Source organism: Aquarana catesbeiana, linkage group LG01, assembly GCF_042186555.1.
Source record: "Aquarana catesbeiana isolate 2022-GZ linkage group LG01, ASM4218655v1, whole genome shotgun sequence".
In the NCBI taxonomy this organism is placed as follows: domain Eukaryota; kingdom Metazoa; phylum Chordata; class Amphibia; order Anura; family Ranidae; genus Aquarana; species Aquarana catesbeiana.
Window position 1 is genome coordinate 584162797 of NC_133324.1, and position 13392 is coordinate 584176188.

General features: G+C 40.6%; 1 protein-coding gene across 1 annotated transcript in view; it reads right to left on the bottom strand.

The window, feature by feature from the left end:
- Positions 1 to 7036: 7036 nt before the first annotated feature.
- CFAP299 (cilia and flagella associated protein 299) overlaps positions 7037 to 13392 on the bottom strand; it is a 769046-nt gene continuing 762690 nt past the window's right edge. Inside the window, exon 6 of the mRNA XM_073597947.1 lies at positions 7037 to 7177. Within this exon, the coding sequence (XP_073454048.1) occupies positions 7082 to 7177 (96 nt within the window). The 3' untranslated portion in view covers positions 7037 to 7081. The remainder of the gene's footprint in view (positions 7178 to 13392) is intronic.

The window sequence follows — 13392 nt, forward strand, 5'->3', positions numbered from 1 at the left end:
AGCTCTACAGTGGTAAGAAAAAAGTATGTGAACCCCTTGGAATTAACTGGTTTTCTGCAGTAACTTGCCATAAAATGTAATCTGATCCTCATCTAAGTCACAACAAAAGACAAACACATTGTGCTTAAGCTGATAACACATACATAATTATAATTATTTCTTGTTTCTTTGTTGAATACTTCCATTAAAGAGTCACAGTGCTGGATGAAAAAGTAAGCGAACCCTTGATGTTATAGTGGGTGGAATCTCCTTTGGCAGCAATGACTTCAAGCAAACAGTTTCCATAGCACTGGATCAGAACTGCACAATGTTTAGGAGGAATTTTTGATCAGTCCTCTTTAGAAAACTGCTTCGGCTCAGACACATTTGTAGAATGTCTGGAGTGAATGGCTCTCTTGAAGTCATTCCAAAGCATCGCTATGAGATTAAAGTAGTAGTAAACTTTGCTTTTACCTTTAGGTAAAAAAAAAGGTACCTATAGACTTACCTATAGGTACAGTAAATATCTACTAAACATGTCATATTTAGGAAATATTTACTTTAGCAGCAGCCGGTGATGTCACTGGCACATGCGCACTGGACTCTGAATGGACTGTGCCGTCCAATCAGATCTCTGTGCCACGGAGGTCACCCCTGCCTGCATGTGTGGGAGTGACGTCATTGCGGCTTGGCCATTGATACAGCGGAGGTCCGCGAACCTGGATGGAAGACCGGGTGAAGATGGAAGCACCTGCAGTGGTGACAGTGCACTGCTGGAGGGCTTCGTTTTCTGGTAAGTATGTCTTAATGTGCTAGTATGTGGTGCATTTTAGCATATTATGACTTAAACTGCTCTGGGCCCAATTCTTTTTTCTTATGTGATTTACGACTGCTTTAAGGTCTGAGCTTTCGCTGTGCCACTCCAAGAGGTGCATTTTCTTTTTCTGATGACAGTCTGTGGTGGATTTACTTCAATGCTTAGGGACATTGTCCTGCTGCATCACCCAACTTCTAAGCTTCAGGTGGTGAACAGTCACCCTGACAATATCCTATAGGTTACTTTGGTTAAATTGGGAATACATTTTCCCCTCAATGGTGACAAGTGGGAGGGCCCTGATGCAGCGAAGCAAGCCCAAATTATGATGTTCACTCCACTATACTTCACAGTTGGGATGATGTTTTGATGTAAGGTAAGCTGTGCTCTTTTTGCTGCATACATTGTGCTGAGTATTCTTCCTAAACAATTCAACCTTTGTCTCATCAGTCTACAAAACATTTTCCCAGTAGTGTTGTGGTTTGTCAAGGTGCTCTTTGGCAAACTTCAGGCATAAAGCAATGTTTTTTTTGTAGGGCAGAGGCTTCCTCTGTGGAGTTCTGCCACAAACACCCTACCTGTGAAAAGACTTACATATGGTGCACTCATGAACAGGGATGTTTGGCAGTTCCTGTGATGTCTTCAAACCTTTAAATGTTACTCATGGGTTCTTATCTCCTTGAGGACTCTGCATTGTTGGAAGTCATCTTGGCTGGGCGCCCACTTCTAGGAAGAAGAGTAACCAGAGTACTAAACTGTTTCCATTTATAGACAGTGGGGTTGATTTACTAAAACTGTAGAGTGCAAAATTTGGTGCAGCTGTGCACAAAACTTTGCACTCCAGCTTGTTCAATTAAGCTTTGACAAAAAAAAAACTGGAAGCTGATTGGTTTCTATACAGAGCTGCACCAGATTCTGCACGCTCCAATTTTAGTAGATCAGCCCCAATGTGTCTAACTGTCAACTGATGGATGCCTAAACACTTTAAGATTGCTTTTTTCCATCTTTATGCAGATAAACTACTCTTGATTGTATGTCTTCAGAGAGTGTCAGGGCTGGCTCAGCCCTTCCTTCTCTGAGCTGGCCGCTCAGCTGTCGGCTAATTGCCAGCTCTCATCTCTCTCCACAGTTAACCAGCTGTTGTGGATTTGCTCATCAGTCCCACCTACTTCATCCCTGCCTTCGCCTTGGTCACATCACTAAAAACCATCTCCTGCGTTCCTATTTAAAGACTGGCTTTGCTGACATCCCTTCTGGCTCCTTATCCTGCTTGCTGTTCCTCTACTTGGATCCCTGACTTCTGGCCTGGCTGATTACCCGATCTGGTTACTGAACTCTGGATTGGCTGATTACCCGATCCGCTTACTGAGCTCTGGCTTGGCTGACTACCCGATCCGGTTACTGGACTCTGGCTATGCTTTGACTACGCTTACTCCATTTACTTTTTTATTTTTATTAATAAACAAGTGTGATTTTACTGTACTTCTGTCTCAGTCTGGTTCATGGTTTCTGACAGTGAGCTCCTTTTTTGTGAGGCATGGTTAACATCAGCTGATGCTTCTATGAACAGCAATCCTAAAGTGTGTGTGTCTTTTAGCAATCAAAGTAGCTCTAAAACACACATCCAAACTCATTTCATTAATTTCACTTCAGGTATGCAAATTATTAGCGTTCGCTGAAGTAATTAATCTATGGGTTCACATACTTTTTCTTCCAGCGCTGTGAATGTTTAACAGCTTGCCGACTGCCTCACGCAGATATACTGCAGCAGAATGGCACATACAGGCAAACTAACGTACCTGTACGTTGCCCTGTAAGAGGCGGCCTGTGGGCGCGCGCGGCAAGCTCCATGAGTCGGGTTGCGAGTCCCATGGACTCGATGTCCGCGGGGATACCCACGATCGTCTCACGGAGAAGAAAAACGGGGAGTCGGGACATGCTAATGTAAACAAGCATCTCCCCGTTCTGCCTAGTGACAGTGTCACTGATCTCTGCTCCCTGTGATCAGGAGCAGAGATCAGTGACGTGCCACACACAGCCCCCCCCCAAGTTAGAAACACTCCCCAGGACACACTTAACCCTTATACTGCCTAGTGGTTAACCCCTTCACTGCCAGTGTCATTTACACAGGAATCAGTGCATTTGTATAGCACTGATTGCTGTATAAATGACAATGGTCTCAAAAATGTGTCAAATGTGTCCGCCATAATGTCGCAGTCACGATAAAAATCGCTGATCGCCGCCATTACTAGTTAAAAAAAAAATTATTAATTAAAATGTCATAAAACTATCCCCTATTTTGTAAACGCTATAACTTTTGCGCAAACCAATCAAACGCTTATTGTTTTACAAAAAATATGTAGAAGAATACATATCGGCCTAAACTAAGGAAAAAAAATTATTTTTTATATTTTTTTTTGGGGGGGGGGGATATTTATTATAGCAAAATGTAAAAAAAAATGCGTTTTTTCAAAATTGTCGCTCTTTTTTTGTTTATAGCGCAAAAAAGAAAAACCGCAGGGGTGATAAAATACCACCAAAAGAAAGCTCTATTTGTGGGAAAAAAAGGACGTCACTTTTGTTTGGGAGCCACGTCGCACGACCGCGCAATTGTCAGTTAAAGCAACGCAGTGCCGAATCGCAAAAAGTGCTCTGGTCAGGAAGGGGGTAAATTCTTCTGGGGCTGAAGTGGTTAATGGGTGTGTTCAATAAAGACATGAGAAATTAGAATTGATTGTTCTCAGATTAAGCACATTGCGTTCGTCTATTGCTGTGACGTGAAATGATCGGGAGAACTTCCGCGATACCTACTGGTAAATATTTGTATGCATTGTGATATCCTAAATTATGCTGGTATTAAATGGTACTGCTCGCATCTACATGCATTCCCGCAAAGTTATTTACACAACCGTTAGCAATTATGCGGCGCTCCCTAAAAAGACTAATCGTATGTGAAATTCAGTATGTGACACCAAGATCTATAGATACATATAACATGTATTTTAACCACTTCCCTATCCGTCCATTGTCATATGATGTCCGCAGCAACACACTGTCCCGGCGGGCACCCGCGATTGCTGGTGACAGTACAGGAACGTGGATCTGTGTGTGTAAACGCACAGATTCACGTCCTGTCAAGGGAAAAGAGACAGATTGTGTGTTCCTAGTATATAGGAACAGCGATAGGTCTCCTCCCCTTGTCAGTCCCCTCTCCCCACAGTTAGAATCACTCCCTAGGTAACCCCTTGATCATCCCCTAGTGTTAACTCCTTCCTTGCCAGTGACATTTATACAGTAATCAGTGCATATTTAAAGCACTGATCGCTGTATAAGTCACTGGTCACTGGTCCCAAAATAGTGTCAAAAGTGTCCAATGTGTCCGCCGCAATGTCACAGTCATGATAAAAATCGCAGATCGCCGCCATTACTAGTAAAAAAAAAAATTATAATGAAAATGCCATAAATCTATCCCCTATTTTGTAGGCGCTATAACTTTTGCGCAATCCAATCAATATATGCTTATTGAGATTTTTTTTTTTTTTACCAAAAATATGTAGAAGAATACATAACGGCCTAAACTGAGGAAAAACATGTATTTATTTATTTTTTTAATTTGGAATATTTATTATAGCAAAAAGTAAAAAATATTGTGTTTTTGTTTTCAAAATTGTCGCTATTTTTTTGTTTATAGTGCAAAAAATAAAAACCGCAGAGGTGATCAAATACCACCAAAAGAAAGCTCTATTTGTGGAGAAAAAAAGATACAAACTTAATTTGGGTACAGTGTATTTTTTGAATATGTTCAGGTGTTTTTAATTAGCCCTGCAGGAAATGTCATTCTTGTATGTGTGCGCTGTAAAATATTTTGTACTGTTTATAGGTCTTACAGCAGCACCATCTTGAATTTAAACGCATTGTATGGTGTGCCCCCCAAATATGTTCTTGTATATTGTAATAGGCCCTGACCAGGTTTTTTGGGCTGGAGCACCCCTCCCCCTCCTCATTACCTCCTATTTACCCTGTTTCCCCAAAAATAAGACCTAGTGTGATTGTCGGTGATGGCTGCAATATAAATAACAAATTTAATTTGGGTACAGTGTTGCATGGCTGCGCAATTGTCATTTAAAATGTTACAGCGCTGAAAGCTGAAAATTGGCCTGGGCAGGAAGGGGGTGAAAATGCCCTGTATTGAAGTGGTTAAGCAAACATATATCCAAACTTAAATTGCCAGATCAATAATATAGGGCAGGCCCATGAAATAGTTACGCTAGTCCCAATTCAAAATATTCTAGTCCCATAAATGTGCCCAAACTAATTCTTCCTCCACTTTGTGCTTAAAGGATACCATACATCCACACCATCGTGCAAGTGGATCCTGCCACCTTCAGTGTGCTTACCTTATAGTATGGACCTAAGAATATACGTTCTTAGGTATAATGCGCTTTTTCCCCTTTGGGGTATGGTTATGGTGACCTCTCTCTTCCTAGATGTCCTTAGGGATGATACTTTCCTTAACGGTATCTCTTAAAGGCGCATTAGACCTAACAATGTATGTTCTTAGGTCAATACCATAAGTTGAGCACATTGGAGTGAAGGTGGTGGGATCCACTTGCATCATGGTGTGGATGTATGACATCCTTCAAGCACGAAGTGGAGAAAGATTTAACTTGGACACATTAAATCATATTTCTGTGAATTATTGTTTATATATATATATATATATATATATATATATTATAAAAAATGTTATATGTATCTCTAGAGCTTGGTGTCACATATTGAATTTCACATAGGATTAGTCTTTTTAGGGAGCAACAATAGTAAGAAGAGCCGGCAAGACTGTAATACTTGAGGTGTCATTTATTAGTCTATTAGTCTTTTTAGGGAGTGCCGTATAATTGTTAATGATTGTATTGCTGTGAAGTAGGAACAGATCACCCTTTATGGCAAATTACTGCATAAAACCAGTTAATTCCAAGGGGTTCACATACTTTTTTTTGCCACTGTACGTACATATATATATATATAAACACACGCATACAAATATACATATACACACACAGCATTTTTAAAAACTGCAGTACAGTACCTGCATTGGCATCAGGTACTGCATTGACAGGTACTGCCCAGTAGGAAGGAAAGGTGGAGAACTTAAGACTCAGAAAGCTGCCCCCCACTTCCACTGCTTTCACTTTACTGTCCCGACTGAGCTCATGTTGTGCTGATGGCGGAGCAGGAGCTCGGTCGGATCTGACAGTCTTTCTCAACCAGGACGCTGCAGCACTGCTAAGGACCTCAGGTGGCACCCTGGTTGAGAAAGGCTGATCTATTGGACTTAAAGTGAAACTAAACCCTTCTATCCTTTACAGGATTAATCTGCAGTTCCCATAGTACTGCACAAATGTTTAGTTATGACGCCAGCCGTTGTATGGTTTCACAGAGAGCACAATCAACTGTAACAGTTATCATTCGCGGCATGTTTTGGCAAAAAGTTAAATCAATAGATTTAGTTCTGCTTTAAGATATATTTGGCCCCCTCTCCACCAGCCCTCTCATTGTGGCTGCGGAGAGTGGAGGACATAAAGAAAATGGAAGACCTGATCCTTACTGCACAACATAAACAAGAAGCCCATAAAAAAACTTGGGACATTTGGAACGCGTTTATTTATTCCGAGGAAGGACAACGCTTACTCGGCCCATAATTTTTCTCCCACACGTTGTGAGTACACACAGTTGGAGGTGGTATGCTGGATCAACTACCGCCATGTCTCCCTCTCCTCCTATCTCCCGCTACTTCTTTCCTATTTCTCTTTCCCCCTCTAAACCCGCTCTCCTATTCTCCCCACCCCATCTCTAGTCTAGGGACTTCGGCCCCCATTTTCTATAGAAACATGGAAAAAGTTAGGGGGGGGACACCCCGATTCTATAGTTATTAGCATATTGTTTCGGGTTAATCTGCCCCATTCCAGAAATATTCACATAAACGGAAGTTCCACGTCTAAGCATGTACTGCATAATATCTCGTACTTAGTTGACTCGTATATAATGATTGCAACAAAGTGCTTTTTGTCTATGTTTTTTGTATCGGGGCCCCCACCCCTGTTTGGAGTTGAATAAACTTGATATTTGAAAAAAAAAAAAGATATATTTGGCCATTTGTGGCCTTTCATTTTCAAGTGAAATCATGTAATTTTTCATGCACGTGTAAAGAAAAAAAAAAGATACAAGATTTTTCTGTGTTTGCAATAGCTTTATTAACCATACATTATTTTCTCATGTAATTATAGACTAGGTCTTGCGTCTAGTAATATGATCATAAATAGCAGCCTGTGTGTAAAGATCAGTCTGTATAGGTGTCCGGGTTGTATTATCTCCTGGTGGAACCTAAAATATAAAAGAAAAACTGTGAGCTGCTCATGCTAAACCAAAATAAATGCAGGTCAATCAGCTTGGTACCCAGAAGCATTACAGTTTGCAAGTCAGTCACAGCAAGAGTTCTAACTAAAGGAGATTAACTGATCAGCTTGTGGGCTTCCTATCATGCTACAGAGAACTCAATGCTAATCATAATGCTTCTTTTTTGTGGGTAATTGGGAAATCCTGTTGATGTCTACTCTCGCCATGTTTGAGGTGGGCGGAGCTTATTCAAGTCTTCCCTGCCTCCCCCATAGTGACAGATCGTGCAGCAATAATCTATTTATACTAACAAATAGCAGCAGCATACAATTATAATCAGTGATCTCTTTTTGTAGAAGTGTATTGAAGGGCTGAATCAGTGATCTAGCCACCCTTTAAAATGAAAGACAACTAAAATGAAATAAAAAAAATAACCCCAGAGAATACATCTCACTGCGTATTACTCACTCAAATTATTATTTGCAATTCCCTTAGCAAAGGGCCATAGGTCCCATTCTAAGATTGATGTTTCAGACTACAATTCCCATAAACCTCAGCATTCTGCATAGAAGTCCATAGGCTTTCCTTGCTATTGTTCTCCCTCTGCTGATTGGAGGGGATAGTGCAATACAACAATCAACATAACAGCAGAAAGTAAAAGTAAAGTGATTGTAAAGAGGCAAATGTCTCCTTCTCCATGTTTCTTTAGTCCAGCAGCTGGCTACATTAGTGAGTGAAGAAAACAAATAATCTGTTGCGCTTAATGATAAAATAAAAAACAAAGCTGCTGACACTAATTGCTGAATTATATATAGGTAAAGGGTGTAGTGCTCAAAAAATAATATAAAAAAGCATGATGTTCAATGTTTAAAGTTCATCTCTAAAAATGGAATGCTGGAAGGCAATCAGAATAAAGTCCACCCGGAAAAAGAAAAATCAAGATTCACTGTGGAGAGGCAGGAAAGGTAATAAAGATCCAGTCACCTTCACCCAATAAGACTGACCCTCAGTGTATGGGTAATACACATATAATACAATTTGGTGATGGCAAGGGAACAATCCTTCCAGTTTAAACAGCAATTCTCTGCAAATGCAATCCAAAGCGTTCCTTAAATAAATAAAATAACAAACACATTATACTTACCTCCTCCGTGCAGTTGGTTTTGCACAGAACAGCCCAGATCCCCCTCTTCTCGGGTCTCTCTTCTGTGATCCTGGCCCCTTCCTCCTGACGAGTGCCTCCATAGACCAGCAGCTTGCTATGGGGGCACCCAAGCCGAGCTGCAGCCCTGTGTGTCCATTCAAACATGCAGCTGCAATTCAGCTCCGTCCCCCTCTCTCCCGATTGGCTAACTGACTTTGATTGACAGCCGCGGGAAGCAATGGCCAAGGGAATCGTGGACATCGCTGGACAAAGAAGGGGCTCAGGGTAAGTGTTGGGGGGTGCCTGGGGGCCTGCTACACACAGAAGTTTTTTTATCTAATGCATAGACATTAAGATAAAAAAACCTTTTGCCTTTACAACTCCTTTAAATTCAGAGCTCCACAGAACCTCCTGGTGGCTCCAAACTCAAACCTCATTCCTACAGCTGAGCACAAGCAGCACTCAGCCAGACATTTTTGTGAAAAAGCTTTATACTTTCTGAAGGAGTGCTGAAGGTATTTCGCTATATGTGTTTCACACAGGGGGTAAAAGCTGTAAAGCACAAAATATGCACAAGCATATTTGTGTTGTAAAGCACAAAATATGAAGTTGTCCTTTAAGGCCTCATGCACACAGAGTTTAGCTTTTGTAAATGCAGAAGAAATGATCTGGCAAGTAAAAGCAACTTTTATACTTACCAGAACAATTATTTCTGTATTTACATATGCCTTCTTTAAAGCAGGTTTAGCATCATTCAACTCCACAAAACCAACATTAACCACTTCCCATCCGAGCCAATTCTGGCACTTTGCTCCTACAATTTTTTGTCTAGAAAATTACTCAGAACCCCCAAATATTATATATCTTTTTTTAGCAGAGACTCTATGGAATAAAATGGCAGTCGTTGCAACCTTTTATGCCATACGGTATTTGCGCAGCAATTTTTCAAATGTGTTTTTTTTGGAAAAAAACTGTTTCATGAATTAAAAAAGAAAACAGTAAAGTTAGCCTAATTTTTTTGTATAAAGTGAAAGATGATGTTACACGGAGTAAGTAGATTCTTAACATGTCACGTTTTAAAATTGCCTACATTCTTTTTTTTTTTTATTATTCTTTATTTGACTTTTATTTTTTTATTTTTACACTTTCTCTTTAAATAATTTTTGATCACGTTTATTCCTATTACAAGGAATGTAAACATCCCTTGTAAAAGGAATAGTGTGTAACAGGTGCTCTTTATGGAGAGATGTGGGATCAATAAGACCCCACATCTCTCCTCCAGGCTGGAAAGGCTGAGATCCAAAAAAAAAACAGAACTCTCTCGGCCTTTCCAGCTACGTGCTCGGCTTTGTTTATATCCACCGGCCTGGACGTGACGTCATAATATCATGCCCGGGCCTCTGAGGGACAATCTGGTCACCGGAAATTTATGTTCAACTTCCGGCGGTGACCGATTCATTCTCCAGGTTGCTAATGGCACAGGCGAGCCTGGAGAAGCACCAGATCTAGATAAGAATGATCAAGCGGCTGAACTGCCGCTATGATTGTTCTTACAGTGCACAGAATCGCCAGCCAAAAAAAAAATGATAGCTGCAAGAATCATTCAGATATCACCACTTAAAGTCCATGACATCATATGACGTACCTTGGGCGGGAAGTGGTTAAACAGACCACAAATTCAAATTTTTATTGATTTGGTAAGCGCATCTAAACCATAGGATGTGGTCAGACTCATTTAAAGTGGAACTAAATCCATTAAGTTAACTGTTTCCCAAAACAGTTACATTCAAGGCATAACAATCAATAAAAAAATGCCCCGAGATGACGTCCTTTTGTGTGACGAAATGCGTATGGTGAGCGACATACTGACGTCACTGCATACTGTCATGCTCCGCTTTGCACAGGCGTGTTTTCTCTGTGTTTTTACTTTGCCGGCTGGCGTCCATTGTTTGCTATATTATTGCACTTTTTTGTCTTATATTGACTAGTTTAAATAAACCACCGGATTTTACTTATAGCGGTACATTTTTGTTTTTTAACCATAGTTACATGCGTTTGATAAGATCATCTACCCTCAACTTTGTTCCTCCCGCTGGACCGAGTGTCTCACCATCATTCATTCAGTGTGTCAGCTGATACCGACATATCGGAATTTTTTGATTGTCTGGGTTGGAGGTGCCTGGTAAGCCTGTATTCCTTCAGGTGGTGGATTCACATTGCTTTTTGACTCATGAAGATTCATCACTGGGTGTTGCAGCATTATCATCCTGCTGAATATTATTGCTACTGACTGTTCTGGGCTCATTTACCTTTATTACCTGCACTATTGACTTTTTGTAATTTATTTATGTTCGGATTCATAGTGTTTATTAATATTATGGCACTTTCTGTGTGACATACACATTTATATGCACATTGCACTTTTGGTCTATGCACTTATTCACTTAATGTTTTTTATTGATTGTTATTTTTTATCAGCGCAGCTCCTTTTAGCCTACTGTTCTGTTGGTGTTGTATATCACTTTGAGTTGCAGCCTTTTTAGCACTTAATTTTTTAATAGCACAGTTCTCTTTTTGCCACATTCAAGACATGCCATGAATGATAACTGTCACAGTTGCATGTGCTTTCAATCGAACTGTCAAGTCATCAAAAGACTGGTGTCATAGCTGATCACATGTGCAGCACCATGGCAACTGCAGATTAAACGAAGTCCAAGATGGAAACTTCCTTGGCTGTAAAGGATAGGGGGTTTAATTCTGCTTTAGGAAGGAATGGGCTGTTTTAAGATGCTACCATGCATGGGACCTGTGGCTGTGCATCTGCTATGGTTAATAAATGTCCAAAGTGGTGATACATATAGGATGAGGATATAAATTAGAATATGTGGAAAGGGAGAAAGTGCTCTTTTGAACGTTTATGGTCCAGTTCTGGACTACTGCACCCTTTTACTTTCATCATAACAGCATGGATTTACCGACTCCTGCATTAGTAAGGCAACATGGCATTATACAGGTAACAGGTGTATAAATGCTTAATATAGAAGGCCAGGGAGGAGTTATATGTACGAGTCAACTTTTATTGATATGAACTTTAGCAAAAGTACAGTACTTAGTGTTAGAGAGATCAAGATTCTTTTTTTTTTGTATTGGAAGATGATACATAGTACCCACATTTTTGCACAGGGTGCCATAAGGCTGTCTCCATGAGCAAACACAAAAGAATCATTCACAGCTTGCAACAATTCAACTGTGTATGGGAAGAAATGCAGCTGCAACACTTTTGTGCCAGTAATATTATGGCCTGTTTGTAAACAGTTTGTGTACACATAGTGAATTAGATCCCCTCAGCTGGAAAACCAGGAGGAACCCATAGCACCAAATGCACTGCAGAAAAATTGAGTTTTGCTAACACACAAGTCTGATTCAGATATTTGTGTTCCGATAAAGTCTGAAAAAACAATCCTAAAGCTGAATTCTGGCCAGATATAAAAGACACAGATTAAAACAGCTTTGTGTTCATTAATACATCATTAAAGGGTTAGTTCACATTTTCATGAAAAACTAAAAGGTGATGCCTCGTGCTGATGGTGTAGCAGTAGCAATCCACAGTACACCTCAAAACAGAGCCCTGGAAAGAGTATCCATCAATGGCAAGCGTCACCACTGTACAAGACGCCAAGGATGGGTTCTAGATTGGAGCTATGTAAGCACCAATATTTGGGTTATGGTCCCTTTAAGGGAAACGTGGGTGTACTCAGGGGTCTCACCCATGTTGGGTGAGAAATTCTGGGGTAGTCAAGTAAAGGAGAGAACTCGCAGTCCTCTCGGTATTAGTAGAGACGTATTTTAGGATCTGGAATTTTGGAGGTTCGGAGTGACATTCAGGTGGGAAAAGAACCTCCACTCCTGACTACGGGGACTCTGATCCCTACGGGGTTAAGCAGGCTCCTGGAAGCAGCACATAAAACAGGAAGCTCTTAGTATTAGGTGTGATGGTGTAGGAGTTGGAAGGAAATGTGGTTGTGGGCTACGCGTAGGCTACAAACTGACAAAGCCATCTGAAGCTGGACGCTGCTAACCCTGTGATAAAAGCCCTTACTTGACTTTTGCATATTTAATTGTTTGATTTGTGTTGAAGATAAGCAAACTTTTGTGTTGCATTTTTTGAAGTTTTGTTTTGTTGCTGGAAGCTATCTTGTGTTTACTTAATAAAAATAAAGACTTTTATGGTTAAGATAACTGGCTGTTGCACATGTTCCCAAGGTGCTAGACTCCCTGAATATTACAGCACATGACTGCACTGACCAATGAGATGCACTTATTTTTTCAGGGATGCCTAACAGAAAGAAGAAGCATCAAATAAGGTTCTCAATGGTCAGCATGGTCACATGGCTGTGCTGTCCAATTTCCTCACTCACGTGCCATGGATTGCAGCATATGGTGTACGGACACTGCCATGTGCAGCTGGGTCTTAGGGGGTTGCTGAGATATTTGGGATTTTTCATGAAAAAAGGTGAACTTACCCTTTATGGGTCCATTCACACCATATGCAAATGTACATTGTAAACGAGATTTCAATAGAAACAGCTCATACCAGCGAGTTGCGCTATTCAGCGTTGCTAATAGAACAGACTCTACACGTGTAAATGCATGAAAGTGCACCTCAAGGTGATTGAACGCAAGAGTCAAAACTGCATGTTGGAGTTTCTTTTACAAATAAAGCTTACTGAAGTTACTGACACATTTTTCAGGTTGAATAAGCCAATTTAAATCAATACACAAAAATGGCATGTACAGCACATTTTAGTGCATATAAAATGTAAGCTAAAGTGATATTATTAAAAGGAGAAGTTCACTTTTGGAGCATGTTAGACATTACACCCCTGTATTTAGGGAATGACATGCAACATGCTTAATCAACCCCCCCCCGCTCCCCCTGTATAGAGGTAACAGAAGTACAAACAGAAAGCTGGAGGATGTGTCTGAAGGAGCCTGACATTGCACTCGTGATCCATTGATCATGGGTGCAATGCTTTGCATGCTCCTGTGGGAAAAACTA